Below are 22,261 nucleotides of genomic sequence, written 5' to 3'. Positions count from 1 at the left end.
AAAATATTTGTTTTCGTTTTAAGATTGATTTTTATTTTCAATCTAAGCATTACTCGCTTTAAGATCTATTTATTCATTTATATTATTACTCGTTGTATGTTTTTTGCTATGATTGTTTATTTAATTTCTGTTAGTTTTGGGTTTTATTTATTCTTTAATAGTAATTTCTGGTTGTTGTGAGTTTTAAATTTAACATGTATTTTTATCTCCTGAGCTTAAGTTTAAAATGGTCTTTAATTTTCTTTGAAAAACTTATTTTTCAGAAAGTTTCTTTTAATTAATAACGTTAAACAGCTTAGTGTTCCTTGATAAAAAAAAAGTTGAGGGTATGAGTAAAGGGGTACAATGACAACAACAAAATGTCGAAATTATTCAGATATACCTCAAATTATTGGAAAACTGAGTCATATATTCGCCGTGGCATTCAATAAGATCCAAAAAATCTAATTAAAAGGGAGCACACACAAAAGCCAAGCTAGGCAAGTAGCCTATGAGAAATCGCAAAATACCCAAGACAATGAACAAGTCCCAATGGGGTCCCTGGGTCTATCAAAATTTTTCAATGGTTTCCCAGGAAATTTGATATCATTTTCTTCCGTCCCCAATTTAAATGAAAAAAAAATAATTATCTTTTTGGCATCCCTGCTTCCAATAAAAAAAATGAGGTATTATCATTTTAAAATGATAGACCCCTACCTCCCTCCCCCATATAGGCAATATTTACTATTTTTTATTAATCATGTTTGTGGGGTAACTTCCGTTTCAATCTTTAATTCCCCAACCTTGTACATAGCTTAGTCTATAGCTAAATTTTGTCTCAATAGAAGGATTTTTTTTTTTGGGGGGGGGGGGGGGGGGTAAAAAAATTTCAAAAGAAAATCTTATCTAAAAACAGCAAAAGCAAAAGAAAATTCTGCAAACTTACGATTCAGCTGTATAAACAATCTGTCGACTATCAATTTCAAAATCTAACTGAAGCTGTATAGTAGTGAATGCGTTCTATTTAACTTAAAAATAAAATTCTTGACTGCAAATGATGTAAGAAATAGCATTTGGGAAGCTGCAATTGAAATGATTTAATCTGATTTCATAAAGACGATATTTTTTTTTTGTCAACATATGAAGAACTGCGTATATTGCAATTGCATCTGTCTGGTTTTTATGCAAAGTAACAAAAGAAACGAAAATTAACGAACAAGAGAGTAGTGAAAAATTATGGTATGCAAAGTAATATTTGGCAGGGAAAGTCACTGCGGATAAATCGCTAGGGGTGGCACCGTAATTGGGTGATTTTCGGGGATTCGGAGAACCAAATTTTTTTTCGGGGTGACGCATAGATTTTGGGGGAAATACCCGAAAATTCGGGGAAAGTGCAAGCCCTGCTTGATTTCTAATCAGGAAAACCGAAATACTAAACCACACGAGAAAGAAAAGCTCCGACTTTGCGGTTGACGCAACGAAGAATTGCCACAAAATTAATTCAAAGTCAGCCGAACGCCTCCACCTCTGCCGGCAGCATAGCGACACTTCGGCGGCGGTCAACCGGGCCTCTCGTTGCCGGCGTTAGGTCGATCCGCCGGCGCGGCGCCGGGGTCTAGTACAGATACACTAAAATTACACAATATAGTATCTACGACCAGCAGAAAATAAAGTGGCAGACACGGGAAGAAAATAGATTTTGGAAATCTTTTGATGAAACTCTGCACCTTCATCTATTTCTCCTGTTCCAAAAATGGGGAGGGGGGAACATTCACTATGTTCTAATTTGTCAAAACAACAGATATTAGGCTTTAGTGGAAGACAGACGATTAGCGGTCTGAAGTCATCTATAGGTTAAGAACCATTTGGATCGAAGTGTTACGCAACGTTAAGTTTCAAATTCTCAAAATATTGAAGTTTTAGTCCGACACTGAAACCACAAATTGCCAAAAAAGACAGAAAAAAAACAACCTTATAAGTACAGCTACATTAAGTCGGAAGACTTAAAAATTTGGCTGTTTACACACCGTTAACCGATACGGCTTCATGTCTGGAGATTTTCCTCTCCGTTGGTTTTTAAAACACACAAGAAACATATCAGGTTTCTCTTATTGCAATCCGAAAAGATAATATTTGCCGAGCAAACATACAATCTTTTCAGACAATGTGAAAAATAACGACAAATTTTATTGTTTAGAAAAGGTAAAAAGGACTTTGTTCGCTTAATCTTCAGTTATAGAGCTAACAAGCGAAGATCATAGGAAAAAACAAACAAACAAATAGTTTCCATCTCTGAAATCTTACCAGTACACAAGGGAGGGGAATAGAGTACCCTCACCCTAAGGCTGGTATGAAAGACTTCCCTTAAATAAAAAAATAGTATACAGCAGAATTTTTGCAGCACCAGGCCCCTCATCTCAATCGAAACTTCCCTGGTAATCGCTAAAAGTCGGAACTATCGGCATATATTTCTGCTATCATCCCTGCGAATCAGACCATAAGTGTGAACTTTTTGGGGAACCCCAAACCCTTCCCAAAGTACTCCTGGGAGGGCTGGCCCCTCGCATAAAAAGCTTGAAAAATTCCGTGAGATCCAGGAGAAGCTATATTGGAAGTGGGTGAAACTCAATAATCAGAGTCCGCACCCCGCCCCCCCCCCAAAAAAAAAACAATGACAACTATGGGGTCCCGAATGACAAGGGGGAGATGTCCCATTTAATAGATACCCCTAGCACCCTCCCAAATCTATTGGCTACGCAAGCGAATCAAACTGTTATTTTTTTGGCTTTGGCAAGTTTCTAAAATTTCATTTAGAACATTATTACTTAGAATGAAGGCCGTATCCAGCGGGGGGGGGGGGAGGGGGTAAGGGGGTTTGAGCCTCGACCCCCAAAACGTTTGTCCGACTCGTAAAAATGTAACAAAAATGAATATAAACCAATTTTTCATGCGTTTCTTGATGTTTTTTTTGTACCACCCTCCCAAAAAAATCCTTTTGTAACCCCCCCCCCCCTCCAAAAAAAACTGCCCTACTTAGAATACAAATATATTTGTATATTTCAAGTACATTTGAAGTTAATATTTAGTTTCAATTTAATATTTAGAATCAAAATGGGTTTACTACTTTGACTCACTAACTATAAATTTTATTCATCAAAAAGTGGTATTTCATTTGACCAGTTTTTCTTCTCATATATCAAACAGTTCATGGTAACGAACTGTATGTAAGGAGCGACCCGGCTCAATGGTAACCGAAACCCTAGAAAACGGGTTTTTGATACCAATAGAAACATCAAAAGAATCAGATTTCAATGCTGATTTCAAGTATATAACTTTCATCAAGTTTAGTGCTACCCATCAAAAGTTACGCGCCTAAGAAAATTTGACTGATTTTCAAAAAAGGAGGAAAGACCTCCTAAAAGTTATAGAACCTTAATGAAAAACACACCCTCAGATTCAGCGTATCATAGAACCCTACTGTTGAAGTTTCAAGCTCCTATCTACAAAAATGTGGAATTTTGCATTTTTTGCCAGAAGAAAGATCACGGATGCGTGTTTATTTGTTGTTTTTTTGTTTTTTTTCCCAGGGGTGATCGTATCGGCCCGGTGCTCCTAGAATATCGTGATTGGGCTCATTGGAACGGAAATTAAAAGTTCTAGTGCTCTTTTTAAGTGACCAAAAAAAAATGGAGGGCAACTAGGCCCCCTCCAACGCACATTTTTTTCCAAAAGTCATCCGATCAAAATTTCGAGATAGCCATTTTGTTCAGCATGGTCGAAAATATGATAATAATGTATTTAAGGATGACTTAATTCCCCCAAGTCCTCGGGGGGACGGCTGAAAGTTATGAACTTTACCCAATGTTAACATATGGTATTGGTTATTGGGAAGTATAAAGACGTTTTCAGGGGGGATTTTTTCTGGTAGCGGGGGAGGGGGGTGGGTTGGGGTTATGTGGGAGGATCTTTCCATGAAGGAACTTTAAAGGGGGAAGGGACATTGCTATGAAGGGGGCGCCAGATTTCCTAGCATTCTTTAAAAAAAGACCAGAAATCAAATAAAAAAAAATAAGTTTTTTAACTGAAAGTAAGGAGCAACCTCACAACTTAAAACGAACAGAAAATATTACGTATATGATTGGGTTTACCCCCTAGTCAATACCTCCCTCTTTAAGCCAAAGATGTTTTAGTACTTTCATAAGAGCTATTTATTCTAATTAAAGGCCTTTGTGATTAAGGGTCATTTTTAAAGAACAAAATTCGAAATTTAGCTTAAAGAGCAAGGTATTGACTAGGGGGCGAATTTCCTAATATACGTATTAAGAATATATGAATATAGAAGTTCGTTACGTAAGTTAATTCGTAAGTTACGAATTAACTTACGGCAAAAAAAAGTTGCATTTTTTGCCAGAAGAAAGATCACGGTTGCGTGTTTTTTTTTTTTTTTTTTTTTTTTTTTCCCAGGGGGGTTCGTATCGGCCCAGTGGTCCTAGAATATCGGGGGTGGGCTCAATGGAACGGAAATTAAAAGTTCTAGTGCCCTTTTTAAGCGACCAAAACAAATGGAGGGCAACTAGGCCCCATCCAACGCACATTTTTTCCCAAAGTTATCCGATCAAAATTTTGAGATAGCCATTTTTTTCAGCATGGTCGAAAATATGATAACTATGTATTTAAGGATGACTTAATTCCCCCAAGTCCTCGGGGGGAGGGCTGAAAGTTATGAACTTTACCCAATGTTAACATATGGTACTGGTTATTGGGAAGTATAAAGACGTTTTCAGCGGGGATTTTTTCTGGTAGTGGTGGAGGGGGTGGGTTGGGGGTTATGTGGGAGGATCTTTCCATGAAGGAACTTTCATGGGGGAAGGGACATTGCTATGAAGGGGGCGCCAGATTTCCCAGAATTCTTTAAAAAAAAACCAGAAATCAAATTAAAAAAAAAATAAGTTTTTCAACTGAAAGTAAGGAGCAACCTCACAATTTAAAACGAACAGAAAATATTAAGTATATGATTGGGTTCACCCCCTAGTCAATACCTCCCTCTTTAGGCCAAAGATGTTTTAGTACTTTCATAAGAGCTATTTATTCTAATTAACGGCCTATGTGATTAAGGGTCATTTTTAAAGAACAAAATTCGAAATTTAGCTTAAAGAGCAAGGTATTGACTAGGGGGAGAATTCCCTAATATACGTATTAAGAATATATGAATATAGAAGTTCGTTACGTAAGTTAATTCGTAAGTTACGTATATTTATTGCTAATAAAAACGTTCGTAAATAAAATTGAAGAAGTTTCAAGAAAGCCATTTAACCAAATAAATGTAAAATTAATATACAAATTGTGTTTTAATTATTCAGCTAAGGTGAATCAATATCAAAATCTGCACTATTTTAAAAACATTAAACAATTAAATAAAAAAAAACAAGTTTTTTTAAACTGAAAGTATGGAATGACATTAAAACTTAAAACGAACAGAAATTATCCCGTATATGAAAGGGACTGTCCCCTCCTCAACGCTTCGCTCTGTACGTTAAAGTTTGACTTTCTCACAACTCTATTTTTTAAACAATAAAAAAAATTAGTGTAAAGAGCGAGGCGTTGAGGAGGGGACAGCCCCTTTCATATACAGAATAATTTCTTTATTGGTATTTCTGTATAGTATTGGTTTTGGTTTATTGGAAAGCCATTTAACACAAGAGAAGTAAAATTAATATGCAAATTTTATTTTACATATTCAGTGACGGTAAGCCAAAATAAAAGCTGCATTAACTACAAAACGATCAGAAATTAGATTTTTTAAAAAACAAGTTTATTTAACTGAAAGTAAGGAGCGACGTTAAAACTTAAAACGAACAGAAATTATTCCGTATATGAAAGGGGCTATCCCCTCCTCAACGCCTCACTCTTTACGCTAAAGTTTTTTATTGTTTTAAAAAATAAAGTTGTCAGACAGAGTCAAATTTTAGCGTAAAGAGCAGGGCGTTGAGGAGGGGACAGCCCCTTTCATATACGGAATAATTTCTGTTCGTTTTAAGTTTTAATGTCGCTCCTTACTTTCAGTCAAAAAAACTTGTTTTTTTTACAATTTAATCTCATTATAGCGCTGACTCAGTATGTGTTGTTATATGGAGAGACCAGTTAGCGGAGGTCATCGCCAGGCTACTGATTACGTTGACGAGCCACCCATGAGCTTTCCTAAAACTCTGTATTTTTTAAAGATGAATTCTCCACTTGGAAAACATCATAATCACCACCAACTTAGAGCGACGATCAATACAAGCAACTTGGCTGTTCCACGCCTTTTTGTTGTTTTTTTTAGCCAGAAATTTATATTTGGACGACAGTTAGGAAGGATAAAGTAAACATTTTAAAGTCAACTCTCTGGGGAAGAAAATAGAAAACACTAGACTAGAAAAAAGAGAAGAGAGTTCTGAAATGTCATCAACGTAATGCAAAAAAAATGCAGTCCCGGGAAATTTCAGGAGATTATCACTTTTTCTACAATTAAATGAGCTTACTTGCATTTCTAAAACCGCTTCATAAGCACCAAAAGAAATCAGGCTCAGTGATAGGGCCTTGGAAGTTTGTAAGCATGCGACTGACTATTCACTTAAACCATATCTTAGTAATTGATAGCCTTATCTATAATTAGCCTAATCTTATAATCAGTACTGCCTGGGAGGAAGGGGGACTAATATTTGATGATTAGTGATGATACCTAACCATAAAAAGGTCCTATCTCCACCTAAGGAAATTAAACTGAGGTGTTGCCTTTCCTAAGGTATTCTACACTACCACGTAATTCTGGAAATTACATTGTAAATATGCACTCTTAGAATTTGGACGACTATAATGAGGTTCAGGATTTTTATGGGCACGCATTTTTTTGGGGGGGGGAGGGGGGGAATAAAAAAATTTATTTGATGAGTTGAATAAGAAGTGCCATAAAGGAAAATCTGGGATTCCAAGCGTTGTTGGCTCCGAGCCCCCCCCCCCAAGTACGTGCCTAATAAAGGCATTCCTATTATCGTCTCCGAAAGAAAAATTTCTTGGCCTGTCTTCAATAGGGTTTCTTAAAAGCCCTTTTTCGGAAAGTTATTTTACCAAAGTTTTTATTCAGTCCTTTTAGCTCCAAACGAAAACCGAAAATTTTCTCTCTAAGCATAGTGGACGGTCTGACTTTAATGGCTGAACTTTTAAGATATAGCCAACCTATATAAAAAAAAACTTTTTCTAAATGCTGAAAAGACTTCTTATCTATTGACTCCGATCTTAGATATTCTTATCTTCAAAATTATGCTTCCCACTCTAGAAACTTACACCATACTAATTTTTGATGATCCTATTTTTTCAAATGTACTTTCAAACATAAATTGTTTCTAATTCTCAACATTGAAGTTGTTAAAGTTACATATCCAAAAACAACCAGAAAAAATTTTTAACTAAAAAAAAGTTAAATTTGAAAAAAAAACTGGTTTGATGAAAGCTTACAATTCCTAAGTTAGGTCCAGAAAACTTTTCTACTAAGCCTACAGAATTTAAACTTGGTTTATTTTTCTGTTATTTGGAATCTAAAGAAATAGCAAAATGGGCCAAACTTTTTTTATGTTTTTTTTTACAAATAGAAAGGCTTTCTTAAGTATCTGAACTCAATATTATACAGCAGATTAGGAAAAATATTTTGTTTTTCTTGAATACAATTTTTTTTTTTTTTATAATGGATACATCCTGCATCAAATACACTGATTTCAATTTTTATATAAATAAATAAATAAAGCACAAAAAATAATAGTGCATTGTATAACCTGCTGTGCATCCAGTTTGGATATCTTGAAATCTGTTCTGCTAATGAAAAATAAAAAAATCCTGACCCCTGGTTTGTTTCTATTCCCTTAGACAAATAAAAGAAAAATTAAAATTAATCAAGCTCTGAAAATATAATAGAAATGCTTTTCTTGGGTTGACTTAGAAATTATAAATTAAGGAAAAAGGATTTTTAGTGTTATTTCCAGAAAAGACCTAATCATTATTTTGCTTGTGGAAATATATTCTTAAACAAGTTTATTAATTTTAGACTTGCTATTTAGATACGATCTGTAAAACAATTTGAGAAAAAAAGATTCTTCGAAACCAACCATTAAAAATTGTATTTACCATTTGCTTTAGTTTGCCGCTAAAGCTACATGAAATTGCAAGAAAATAGATGAAATCTGGGTAAAAATCTACTGAATTTTCGTGAAACTCGTGTTATAGGTAGCTAATGAGTGTTTTAGATGCTGAAATTTACCTGACGAGCAGAGCTTGACCTACAACTACAAAGCTGCATATTTGTCAGATAGGCTAGTTAAGCCGCCTGAGTTAGGTACCCTCCTCCTCCCTCCACTGTTTAAAGGATCTGGTTTGGCAATCTCCTATGACACCGCCAAAGATATTGGGTCATATTTAAAGATATAAACGTAGTCTAATTTTGGAAACTCGGCATTTCTCTTGCCACATACTAAATATTTAGTCACCTTAAAAAAAGAAAAGGAAAAAAATAGAAGACGGCTCATCAATCAAATTTCATTTTGAAAACAATTACTTTCTTAATAATCCTATTTTAAAACGTGGCAAATCGGTGGTAGTGAACGTAAACGACCCCTCCCCTCTGTCCAAAAAGGACCCACTCACTGCCTGCCAGTGGGGGGGGGGGGTAAATTTTGGAAATTTAGGCGAAGTACTGAAGTAATGGAAAATTACCCACTCTCCGATGAAGAGGAGTGCCACTAGCTATCTTAAATTAGGGTCAATTGGCTGGAGGGAAATTTTGATGAGCTGCTTCTTGGCATTCTTACATCAACGACTTCGCAAACGATTGTTATGCTGGGAAAATTTTTGTTAAAGGCGAAGGAGGTGAGGCACAAACGTCCCAAATAGAAGTACATAATGTTTGGTTTTGATTTTAAGGCATTTGCAGTTAGATGTATGCAACCACGACTTTTGGGCATAGCCCCCAGGTTTTCCAATACAAATTATATTATCAGTAAAAAACAGAAATCAGTAAAAAAAAAGAAACACAATTATACTTCCAGAACCAAATCATGGAAATACCACAAAAAGCAAACGCGATGTGATATAGAACTATAAATGTAAAGTTCTACAGTAAAACAATAGGGGGGGGGGGGGGGGTAAGAATTAAACAGTGAGATTTGCCTCCATCCACCAGTATTCAAGTGTGTAAACATGATGATATGGCATTAAGGTACAAAAACAGGTTAAGAGTAGCTTACCAAATTGAAAACTGAAAGCAAAAAATTTCACGACGAATAAACAATGATGTAACTTACTGTTTAAATAATAGAAGTTAACTCAAAAGGTAAATTAGAAAACCAAAATTTTCGGACGATTGAGAAATCTTGCATCACAGGCACCAACATTTTTCATCACGGTTTATCAGGAACGAATGGGACCCGTCCTATTTTTACCGTAACGTCATACCTGGCTTCCCCAATATAATTTCCGCCAAACAAAAACAAAGAGTCAATTCACATAATCAGAAATAGGTTAAACATTCACAAACACAAAATAACTGTTTATTTCTTAGTTCAAGTTGGCAACATAGTAGATTAGCTAGCAGTGGACTGAAAATGGCACCAAATTTCCATAAAAATGTGACATATCTCTGTAGACTTATTTTCAGTGATACATGATGATATGCATTATAATTCGCAAGTTTTTCTCAGAAGTAAAAAAAAAAACACATTTCGAATCAAGACACGTCTTGACGAGCAAGGAAAAATAAATACTAAGAATGTTGGAGCAAGTTCAAGCACCCATACTGCCATGAACAAGAAAATCTAAAAACTCGGACTTTTTTTTAGAAATACCATCAAGCAAAATAAGCCGAAGTTTAGCCTATCCGTGCCAATTTTGAGCATAGAATTTAGCTGGTAGAACAATAGTTTCCAAAGTTAGATTTTTAAACAGTTATATTTTCTGTGGCTAATGCACAAAACTTGAAATAATAGAACATAAGCAAAAAATATTTCTAAAGCATAGCAAATAATGTTAAGTTTAGTGTCAAGCAATTCCAAGATAAACGTTACTCATAAATACTATAATTTGCCTATATTTTAGAAATCTGAAAAACTAGCACTTTACTGACGGCACAAAACTGAAAGAAAAAATTAGGAACAAAAAAATCTTCAAGTAGCCTGTAGAAAATAAAAGACTAATTTATAGTATTTCTCAAACTATGAAATCGATAATTGATAGTACACAAATTGGATTTTCTAAAACCCCTCTGCCACCTCAGTGGGATGACTACAGCCAGCAGCCCCTCTTCTGAAAAAAAATATACAAAAACCAAAGAATCTTACCATTCCATTAACAAATCAAAATTTTTTCCAAATATAATGGTCATTATCACGAAAAATTCCTCCCCCCTCTGGTGCTAGATGTGGCCCTAGATAATTTATTTGTTCGTTCCTTTTCATTCGTTCAGCCGTTGCATTTCTTCTTTAACGGGTAAGACGTTTGCATTCTTAATTTGTGAACAGCAGCATGTCATTGCGAAAGAATTGAGAACAGTTGGATAATTATATTTATTAATTAAAAAAAAACTTTCCGAAAAATAATTTTTTCAAATAAAATTAATGGCAATTTTAAACTTAAGCTAAGTAGATACAAATACCTGTTAAAATTCAAACTCAAAACGACCAGAAATTACTATTAAAGAATAAATGAAACCCAAAACTAACAGAAATTAAATAAACAATCATAGCAAAAAACATACAACAAGTAATAATATAAATGAATAAATAGATCTTAAAGCGAAAAATGCTTTCATATTCGATAATAATTTCATATTCGATTGAATATGAAAATCAAGCTTAAAACGAAAAAAAATAGTTTTCTATTAAAGTATAAATGAAACTTAAAACGAACAGAAATTAAATAAACAATCAATGCGAACAAACATACAATATATATTAATGTAAATGAATAAATAAATCTTAAAACGAGTGAAACTTAAGTTGAATATGCAAATCAAGTTTGAATCAAATAAAAATAACTACAAACAAGAGTTTGTGTATCGTATCATTACAGAAGCGTAAAACCTACTGCGTCATTGGCGCTTTACTGAAAACAATTTTGATTGCAAAAAGTTTCAAGTTTTTATGGCATGGGGGGGTGCTTACTGTCCGATCATTCTTGACTTTAAAAAACAGATCTAGAACTTTCAATTTAAATCGAATGAGGCTTTTTTCAAGGTCTATACGATTACCGCTTTGATAAAAACCTTATATATGAACAATTGACAGCTTGCATAACTTGTGGACAACGATTGACAACAATGAATGGATTGAAAAAATAGCTCCAATAAGGGGGTTTAGACCATTTCACTTGCTGACACAAACAGAACACGACTGTTTGGAATTGACCTTAATAGGAATTTGTGTGCCAAATAAATTTTGCATCTATCACAGAGTATGTATTTTAACCTTATAATTGGATAATTATGATAGATTTCCTGTGTTCTTCCCATCCAAAACCCCTTCCCATTAGTTATAAACCCCCCTTAATAAGTTATGCCCCAGGGCATAACTTACAACGCCTACCCCTGGGCCATGGTGGGCTGTGTCGACACCGGAATTTTTTGTTATCAGAACTTTGAACTATTTTAACAAAATGCCTATCTCAAAATTTTTATCTGATGCATTTAGGGCGTGGAGGAGGGAGAGGGGCTAGTTGCCCTTCAATCTCTTTTGACTCTTAAAAAGTGAACAAGAACTTTCAATTTTCAATCAAATAAGTCCTCTCTAAAGTTTATACGAGCATCCCTCCCATAAGGAATAATATGAAGCATTCGGTGAATCCTTAAATTACAACCCTTGTCCTGAGGGCTTTGGGGGATTTGTAAGCCTCAGAGACCTAATTTCCAGAACATAAAACTACGTTAAATAACATTGTTGTCTTAAAATTTAGGTTGGATATATTCGGGGACAACGTGGGTCTGAAAGGGGGGTTAGTTGCCCTCAAATCACCTTTGACTATTACAAATGGCACTAGCCTTCGGAATTTCCAATCGAATGAGCCTTTTTTGAAGTTTCTTCGACACCGCCTTCTATAAAAACCTTATATGCCCCCATGGCATAACTTAAAACCCTTGCTCTGAGGGTTGAGGGGGAGTGTCCTCCTAAAAAACATATTTTCTATGTGGAAATCAACTACGCTCAACAAAACGAATATTACTAAATTTGGACGGGAGGTGCGGCGCATGGGGGGGGGGCTAGCTGCCCTCCAATCACTTTCAACTATTAAAAAGGGCACTATCCCTTTGAATTTCCAATCGAATGTGCCTGTTTTGAAGTTTCTACGACAACGCCTTCTGTAAAAACCTTATATGTCCCCAGGGCATAACTTAAAACTCTTGCCCTGAGGGTTGTGGGGGAGTGTCCGCCTCAAAAACATATTTTCTATCTGGAAATAAACTACACTGAACAAAATGGCTATCTCAAAAATTTAATTGGATGTGTTTGGGGAAATGATGGGCGTGGGGGGGCTAGTTGCCCTCCAATCACTTTTGACTATTAAAAAGGGCACTAGGACTTTAATTTCCAATCGAATGAGCCTGTTTTGAAGTTTCTACGACAACGCCTTCTATAAAAACCTTATATGCCCCCAGGGCATAACTTAAATCCCTTACCCTGAGGTTTGTGGGGGAGTGTCCACCTCAAAAATATATTTTCAATCTGGAAATCAACTACGCTGAACAAAAATGGCTATCTCAAAATTTTGATTGGATGTGTTTGGGGGAATGATTGGCGTAGGGGGGGGGGGAGGGCTAGTTGCCCTCCAATCACTTTCGACTATTAAAAAGGGCATTATCCCTTTGAATTTCCAATCGAATGAACCTTTTTTGAAGTTTCTACGACAGCGCCTTCTATAAAAACCTTATATGCCCCCAGGGCATATCTTAAAACCCTTGCCTTGAAGGTTCTGGGGGAGTGTCCTCCTCAATACATATTTTCTATCTGGAAATCAACTACGCTGAGCAAAATGGCTATCTCAAAATTTTGATTGGATGTGTTTGGGGGAGTGATGGACGTGGCGGGGGGGGGGGGGGGCTAGTTGCCCACCAATAATTTTCGACTATTAGAAAGGGCACTAGAACCCTCGATTTCCAATCGAATGAGCCCCCTTTGAAGCTTCTACGACGACCCCTTCCATATGAAGTGCCCCTGGGAAAAAAGTAAATAATAAAACATTGGAGCCGTATGGCCTTTACTATAGGCAACGCTACAGCGTTGCCTCTGATAGCATTAAAAATGATTTAAAACCTTGATTAAAAGGGTAGGAAACACGAAAATTGGATTAGTAGAGATTTCATGCACACCTGGCCCCACTTGGGGAATATGGGGCACATCAGCGCGAAAGTGATCATTATATTTGGAATTAGTGGCGATTAGATAATTGAATGGTATTGCTCTTTAGTTATTATCGTATTTCCTTCTAAAGAGAGACTATGCCGCAGTGCTACTAGCTCAATTTTCAGCAAAGCGTCAGTTTTTTCCAAATTCTCCAAATATAAAGGAATACCATGAGCCAGTTTTTTAGCTATTTTTATAGACATACGTTAAATAAACTGCGAAACAATAGTCTTTGTTTGTTTTAAATTTCAGCTGTGCTCTTTACTTCTGTCAGAAAACTTCCTTAAATAAATATAGAAAATGGTAAATATAGTTTTTTTTTCCCCTTTCTTAGCTAGGCAGAAGGTGAACACCGCTAAATGCGTCTTTTTATACTCCGTCGAAATATAGGGAACTAATCGCTTCCTTTGCAAATTTTACTTTGAGCCCTTGAAAAAATCGGTACTTATGCATTAAACGTACTCATTTGGAAACCAATCACGAAAAACCCACCCATTCAAGAGACCGCTAAAGAGTAATGCAATGCAAGGCGTGGTTTTCATTGCGTTAACGATATTTAAACTGTTGTTTCTTGGGGTTTAGGGGGGAAGGTACCTAGGTTAGGTTACGTTTTTAATATATGCTATGCTTTACCCCACACCCCCTAATGTGCAAATATATAGCCCAAACTTGTTTCTAAACTATTACATATTCATCCTATTTTATTTTATTTCATTAGCATTAACCAAACTTGACTTCTTTAGCAGTATATAAAAGAGTACGTTTAATACATAAATACCAAAAAATCTTTAAAATGATACCTTGATCCTTATTAGAAGATGGGTGCCAAAACTTCTGAAGAATACCTTAAAACAACCAGAAATATTTATTTCATTCCTAAAATTGTGTTGCTAAACTTTACCTCGCCTGCTCTTGATAGATAAATGTACAGTATCGTACAATATGCAATTAGTATTTTTGGAAAAAAGGATAAAAAGACGGGTACTTACGTGTTATTCTGACCAGGGGCATTCCGAGGGGAATCGGGGAGGGTCGCACCCCCCACCCCCAAGCAGTTTGAGGGGAGTTTTTCTTGGAGGCTAAGTCAAAGCTTAGCATAAAGCGTTATTTGGCATTCTGTAAAATTTTCGCCGAAGGCAAAAATTTCGGCAAAAATTTTGCAAAATTGGCCGAAATTTAGCGAAAATCCTGATTTCTGTAGAAAATTCGACATAAATCAGGTAGGGTTTCGGTAAAATTTACGACGATCGCCCCCCCCCCCAATGAAATGAGCCTCGGGATGCTCCTGATCCTGACAACACTCAAGAAAGAAAGTTAGGTTAATCACAATGAAATATACCAAAATCTGATGAAAATATAATACTTTAGTAACAAAATTATGGAAACAGAGAAATATGGAAGGAAGGCCGCTCAGAACGCATTATATTAAATACCTAACCTAACCAACTCTATATATTAAATATTTAATTAAAATATACCTGCATATCAATTTATCTAACTCAGGCTAAGTTAATTATATCCAAATGCAGACAGAGAAACGGGTTTTACTCAGATCAAGAATTTGAGTGTGGTCTGGATAACAAGTAAGCAGACTCCCAAAAGACGCATTGATTGATGGGTTCACGCAACCCTAGCTAAGTCATGAATAAACTCCAAATCAACCTATGGAATAAAAATTTCATGAAGATTTTCATCTAACTAAGCCCATGAAACTAAAAAAGTCAACGTGAGTCTTCCTTGGGAATTAAGTATAGGTTTCACTTCCTACCTCTCTTAAACTTTCTCATGAAATATGTGCAACTCTGTGACATAAATAGAGTCCCAAGGGGTAAATTGTCACAGGAGTCTTCGAGAAGTTGCTGATGAAATTTTTTTTATTATTTATAAAATATTGGCCCAAAGCAACATAACAGGTTTTATATAATACATGCCCTTCAGTTTACCCTCTTTTGAGAGTGTAATACTACAAACCAAGTCATTTTTGAAACATTTTTTACTTAATTACCTTCAAAAATAATTCATTAAATTGGATTTTCAAAGGTATTGCCAGATTAATTTGCTTACCAGCACCTGTTTTCACGTAATGCCTGAATTTAGTCCTAAGCTATATTCAATAGTTCACTGATTCCGTTGTTGTTTTTTAATTAGTCGTCTATGACATTATTGACCACTGTATATATAATTAGCCACCTAAATTAACCACCTATTATATATACAGTGTTATTAACCGACCTTTGATGAGATACAGTAAAGTTCTATCAAAGGGCTTCTAGCTATCTTGGGACGTAGTTGAATATAATTTTCAGAAATGAACCGAGGGCCTAAAATATAACTGTGTAGCTACTGCCAAGCTCCTGCAACTCTTTCACACAGCCTATATCCAGGCATTAGGAGGACTGGGATGGTACCAAGCTAGGCCTACTTTTATTAGCATATTTCCTTTACATGAGGTCGTGGGTATAAGCCAATTATTGGGGCTACTGAGAAGGAAACATTGAGAAACGATTTTCACTTCATAATATGTAGAAGAATTGTAGTTTACAGATTTCGAAGGCGCTTCCACTACACTTTATGCCAACCCCCGTAACAGGGGCGTAACTCTAGCATTCTTATTCAGGGGGGGGCAAGATGGGTCCATACCCGGATAGTCAAGGGGCATAAGCTACATAATATTGTTTCTCTTCAAATAATTGGGGGGGGCGGGGTAACTGCATCCCTTGCCCCCCTCAAACGACGCCCCTGCCCCGTAATATGCAAATATGTAGCCCAAATGAAAGATCTAAAGCTGAACAGGCCAGCCGTGACAAAGTTACTCCAGTTATTTTCATGGTTTGCTGAAAGTAGCTGCAAATTGTAAATGTAAGTAATTGTATATTACATATTTTATGTTAGTCTATTTTAGTTTTAGGCTTATATATATTTTTTAGTTTCACTTTCTATTTTTTTTTTTTTTTTACGCTGAAGACGTAAATAAATACGTCCTTGTTATATACGAGCGAAATATTCGCTGGATTTTTGTTGTTTCTCTTCGCTTTCATTTACTAGCCATAAACACGTTTGTCGTCTTTACATTCATTTCTTTGTTTATGTAGCCCGAGTCGTATATTTCCCATGTTTTTCCGTTTCTTGATCCAATTTACAGGTACATGGATTGAAACAAGAGTGCCGCATGGCAAAATGCATGGGAAATATAAAATTTTAGCTATATATCTGCATATTAGAGGGGAGTAGGGGCAAAATATAGTGGAGGTGCCATCAAAATAAATTAACTACAATTTTTCTGCATGATATGAAGTGAATATTATTCTCTTAACATATTCCTTTCTCAATTGCCCCAATAGTAGGCTTATAGGCTACCGTGTTTATTTCAGAAGAGGGGATAGGCTGTACCTTAACCACTGTTACCAATGCCAAGGGTACTTATACTAGACACAGGCTAGGAGATTTGGCGCTCAGGCCGGATGGGTGCAGAGTGGCCAGATGGGGTACACTTGGACTATTTTGGCACTTTGTTTAAACGGTTGCGCATTGAATTTTTCGAATCGGCGCGTTTTTGATGGGAAAATCGTACATTCGGCGCATATCCACTAGAAAATGGAGCTTTAGGCGCATTTTCACTTCTAGGTTGCGCAACTGGCAACACTGGATTGGAGCTATAGAGCCAAAACCACATTAGTTTTTGTTTCCTTCTGCCAATGATGTTTCCTTCGGTAAACATCTTGAAAACCTCATAAATCGGGACTGAGCAAAGTTGTGAAGCTGAAAACAATTTTGTTGTACTTCATTTAAGCAGAAGATCTATTTTGCAAGGTTTCACTTCTATAACTCACAGATTTCTAAAGGTCATCAAAGGTCAGGAGTCTCTAGAGGGAGAAGGATTAGAGGTAGGTACTTCAAAATTCTGTAAAGTATTTAGAACATCAATTCGAGAATCTTTTCCGGGTGTCTCATTTCTTAGTTATTTTTGGCCATTTATGTGTCAACGAGAGTGGTCCAGGGGGGGGGCTCTTGGGACTAAAGCTAGTCGTGGAAAAGGGCTCGTTCACAGACGTGGTCGAACAACCATTAGCTGGAACTTCCGTTCCAGGAAAAGTTATACTCTTGGTTCACTTCTAAAGGCAGTCCATCTTTCGCCTTCGCCGTAGTTAGTTGTTCTTGTGCTGCCTTATTTTCTCTGTGTGCATTCTCACATTACTAAATAAAGACCATGTACCAACGTTTACTGACTATCTTCGAATTTACGTAAACCGTAACATCAGCCAATATAAAAGGGCATACAAATAAAGAACTAAACAGAGATTTACAGAGTGGTGGCAAGCGGTTAAAACTAGTGGAGCATATATCACTAGGGGAAAACCTCCAAGTGACATTTGAGTGACCGTTATAAGTACTTACGACATTTTACGCTAAATACTGGCATCATATTGAAGAGTTATTTCTCCCGTTATCAAAATTTCTGTGATATTGAAGTGTAAATACTGCAAATGAGTGATTAATAAAACATTGAAATGTTACGAGCTATTGACCTCTCTTCTATTCAAAGCGCCTTCTTGAGAAACACTTTAGTTTAAATGAACATTTTGAAATAGGCTGTTACACAATGCCTAATATGGATTTCCTCGCGATAGATTCTACCTACTAATTCAAATTTCTACAACTGAGAGACTCCGGTTGATTTCTACCTTCACTTAGCCATTTTACATTTGGCATTTTTTTTTACCTGATTTCATACAGTCGATGTGTGATCTACATTTGACAGTTTCCAACCAAAGTTTAACATTTTTAATTCGATAATCGAAAATTAACTCTCAATTGTGACTCCATTTGATGCTAGTGAATTAATTGAAACCAACTGCAATTGAATTTTGGACAGACTATCTTTTGGAAGTGATTTAACACGGCGAAACAACCCAGTACATTTTATTAGACCCTTGTCGTTAGAAGTGAAGTTTATTGCCCAAAATCTAGCGTCCGTAATTAAAGAATGGTGTTTAAAACCAATATTTAAATTTTTAGAGTAATTGCTTTTTCAAATTTTGATCTCAATATGTCAGTTATTATTCCTATATTTGATCCGGCGGAAACTAGATATAACAAAAAGGTTGTATTTGATTTTGTAAAACAGTGGAGGATAAATGGCATATTTCCACCTCTTTTATTTGACTCCCCTCGATTAAAAATTTGTCAAGTTTAAAACGTGGATTACTTGTTGCATATGCCCCAGGCAAAATAGTAGGCAAAATGGTTGCAGAGTTTGTAGACGTGGCTCAATTTAAGGATGAAAGGCTATATCTATTCTATAGAAGGATGCAAAAATTAGGAAGGTCGTGTAGGGTGTCCTTAGAAGCCAGGGATGATGGTGTAGTCCTTGGAAGATGTGCTCTTAATTTATTCAAGGAGAGGATTATACCGTCCTACAAACGGTATTTGTTAGAGCATAGTGCAGAATTTTTTTTGTTTAGGTGATGCGTACAAGGTTGCAAAACAATATGAATAGACAGAAAAGATAGTGGGGGAAGGAGACACGTCTTCTTTTTCTGATGAATTTCATTCTACGCTGACGAGGGTGAAATTCGGACTCAATGATAAAGGTTTTAATGCACTGCCAGATGAGTTGATGCCTCGCAGGGCGGTTTGGCTACCCATGGAAAGGGAGCTGGTTTTGAGGTCCCGTGGGATGGTACTGATGCCTCGCGGGATGGTTTTGTTGCACTGCGAGATGGTACTGATGCCTCGCAGGGCGGTTTGGCTACCCAGGAAAAGGGAGCTGCTTTTGAGGTCCCGTGGGATGGTACTGATGCCTCACGGGATGGTTTTGTTGCACTGCGAGATGGTACTGATGCCTCGCAGGGTGGTTTGGCTACCCAGGAAAAGGGAGCTGGTTTTGAGGTCCCGTGGGATGAGGTTGATGCCTCACGGGATGGTTTTGTTGCACTGCGAGATGATTTGATGCCTCGCAGGGTGGTTTGGCTACCCATGGAAAGGGGGCTGGTTTTGAGGTCCAGTGGGATGAGGTTGATGCCTCACGGGATGGTTTTAATGCGTAGCGCTAATAGTCATGTAGAAATATCAACAGTAGCCTAGTACTGCCATTTGTCGAACCACAATTTAGTATAGCAAAACCAAATAGGTCAAAACCGAGGCGTTCCGCAGCAATGAAACTCCAAACATGTTATTGATAATAATATCTTGACGTCATTGCAGCATGGTAGGCCAATCAAAATGCAATGGTTGACATTTCTATTCCATTATTTACAAGTTTATGCAAATTTCAATTATTTGTCGCTGGTATTTTCAGGATTAATTACCCTTTCTCGGTCATTCCTTTTGCCCTAATCCGAAGTTTATACATAATCCCAACTTTCCTTGTCCTCATCAAATTCAGGGGTATGGGGAACAAGTCTATTTTAAAGTATACCGAGAAAAATGAAGCGTTAAAATATCCAGTTTCCGACTACTGTTGTTAGTGTGGTTCGCTTATACTAAAACCAACAAAGAGAAAAGTCTCAATAAAAAAAAACAACAAACGAGACTGCGGCCAGTGGAGAGATAAGACAAATGCAAAACAACGCGGACATTTCGCCTGTATCAAAAACAAGGTTTCTTCAGCTCGAAAGACAGAAGAAGACCAGGATAAAAAAAAAAGTTAAAACTAAAAAATCAATTAACCCAGCCAAAGAAACAAAAAATAAACACGTATTAAAAACTTATCCAATGTGGTTCGCTATATTAATGCAGAATTACTTCAGTGAGAACATCCGAGCATCTGCGGAAAAATAAAAAAAAATGGAAATTAATGTTACTAGTATGTTTCGAAGTAAACTTTTTTTTGGCTATTATTGAAGCAATTCGTTTTGGTCTAGCAGGTAAAACAGTCCCTTGGTGATTATTTATAATCTTAATTCCCTTATTGACTGATTTAGAAGATCATCATAAATTGTGTCAATATTGAAACTACCTATGTCCCTATTTATTAAAAGGTTAGCAAACATAGGTTTTTTAATTTCAATGGCTTCTTTCACCCTTTGTGTATACCCCTTATAATTTGAAATAGCTAAGGCCTCATCAAATTTTATAAAGTGATCTGGTTGAAACCAAATATGTTCTGCTAAAGCTGAAACAAAAGTTTCTGGAGGCTTGCTTAATTGTAGGGTTTTTTCTATTGAATTTCAGTGTTCAATAAACCTTTCAACAAATTGTTGGTGAGTCCTACCAATATAGAACTTCCCACAAGAACACGGAATTTTATACACCAAATTCGCTTATACTATGTAAGTGTTAACTTATGCAAGTATTGTGTAGTGTTTATATTATGTAATTGTTTACTAGTTCATGCTGTAGAATGTTAGTAGGTGAGAAGTGATTAGTTTGGGAAGGGAATGTTTTGAATTCGATCAAAGTTTGAGGGTTTAATGAGAAGAGGATAAGCCAAATTTTGGAAATTTAACTTAAAACAGGGGGGAATCTGTAAAGTATTTAGAACATCAATTCGAGAAGCTTTTCGGGTGTCTCATTTCTTAGTTATTTGGTCATTTATGTGTCAACGAGAGTGGTCCAGGGGGGCTCTTGGGACTAAACCTAGTCGTGGGAAAGGGCTCGTTCACAGGCATGGTCGAACAACCAATAGCTGGAACTTCCGTTCCAGGAAAAGTTATGCTCTTGGTACACTTCTAAAGGCAGTCCATTTTTCGCCTTCGTCGTAGTTAGTTGTTCTTGTGCTACCTTATTTTCTCTGTATGTATTCTCACGTTATTCAATAAAGACCATGTACCAACGTTTACTGACTATCTTCGAATTTACGTAAACCGTTACATCTGCCAATATACAAGGGCATACAAATAAAGAACTAAACAGAGGTTTACAAAACCTTCCCGGGACATACTTTAGCTTGTAGACCCAGCCCTGAAAGTTTCAATTTCCTAACATAACCCCTTTCCAAGATAGTCAGAAGTTGCTAAAGTAGAATTTTACCAAATTTTAAGCCATATCAACAGTTTTTTCCAAATTTAGGAAATGTAGGCCTATTTGCAGATCTTTGAAACCTAATAAGTTGGGATCGAGCAAAGTTTTTAACCTGGAAATACTTTTTCTTGTACTAGATTTTAAAAGGCCATCAAAGATCAGTGCCCTCTAGAGGGAGAAGGAGCGGAGGTAGGTACTTAAAAATACCTTCTCAGGACTTTAGTCTGTACATCTAGCCCTGCAAGTCTCGTTTTGCTAACCTAACCCCTTTCCAAGACAGCAAAAATAACCCTTCAAGAATTTTACCTTAAAGGGTAGGTTTTACCTATCATACAGTTTTGGGCTACTTACTGATGACATTCAGCAATTGTTTCATCCTCTAGCCTTCTTTGAACAGGTGCAATATTTTCTGTTGTTTCTTGAAAATCCTTTAAGCAATTTGTAACCTTTTCGTCAAATGTGCTCACTAAATCTTCTAAGGATCCCGAAAAAGTTTCACCGAAATTGTTATCCGACTCACTTGTATGTACATTAACATCATTATCAGTTCTAGACCAGCCACCATTATTATTAGCCATATTTAGATCCTCAAATTCTTCACTTTCAGACATAGCAAGAGGAGCTTCAACACGTAACTCTATTCCTGACATTTTGACCAACAACTCCCTCATCCTAGCACGTCAGGAAGCAACGAATGACTGTTTTGAAAATCGATTCTCGGCATTGATTCCACCGAGTAGTTCAGAGAATGCGCTAGAAATGCCATCTCCTTGATTAAACTGCATCTCTGATAAGATCTAATATAGGGTTAATCAAAGGTATAACGAAAACTGAAATAGGGACTTCGTCTCTACAAAGCCAATTGGGTCATTGCCTTCACCTTATTTGGACAAAATAAAACATAT

At 36.4% G+C, this 22,261-nt stretch overlaps 1 protein-coding gene across 1 annotated transcript in view; it reads right to left on the bottom strand.

The window, feature by feature from the left end:
- The window catches only part of Unc-76 (fasciculation and elongation protein Unc-76), a 181,210-nt gene extending 159,183 nt beyond the window's left edge, over positions 1-22,027 (bottom strand). The window contains exon 1 of the mRNA XM_089092398.1: positions 21,708-22,027. Coding sequence (XP_088948524.1) covers positions 21,708-22,027 — 320 coding nt within the window. The remainder of the gene's footprint in view (positions 1-21,707) is intronic.
- Between the last annotated feature and the right edge of the window lie 234 nt (positions 22,028-22,261).

This window comes from Artemia sp. Qi Xiang Cuo, chromosome 7, assembly GCF_049724085.1.
Source record: "Artemia sp. Qi Xiang Cuo chromosome 7, ASM4972408v1, whole genome shotgun sequence".
Lineage (NCBI taxonomy): Eukaryota > Metazoa > Arthropoda > Branchiopoda > Anostraca > Artemiidae > Artemia > Artemia sp. Qi Xiang Cuo.
Note: the sequence above shows the minus strand (reverse complement) of the source record. Positions and strands in the feature narration are given on the sequence as shown.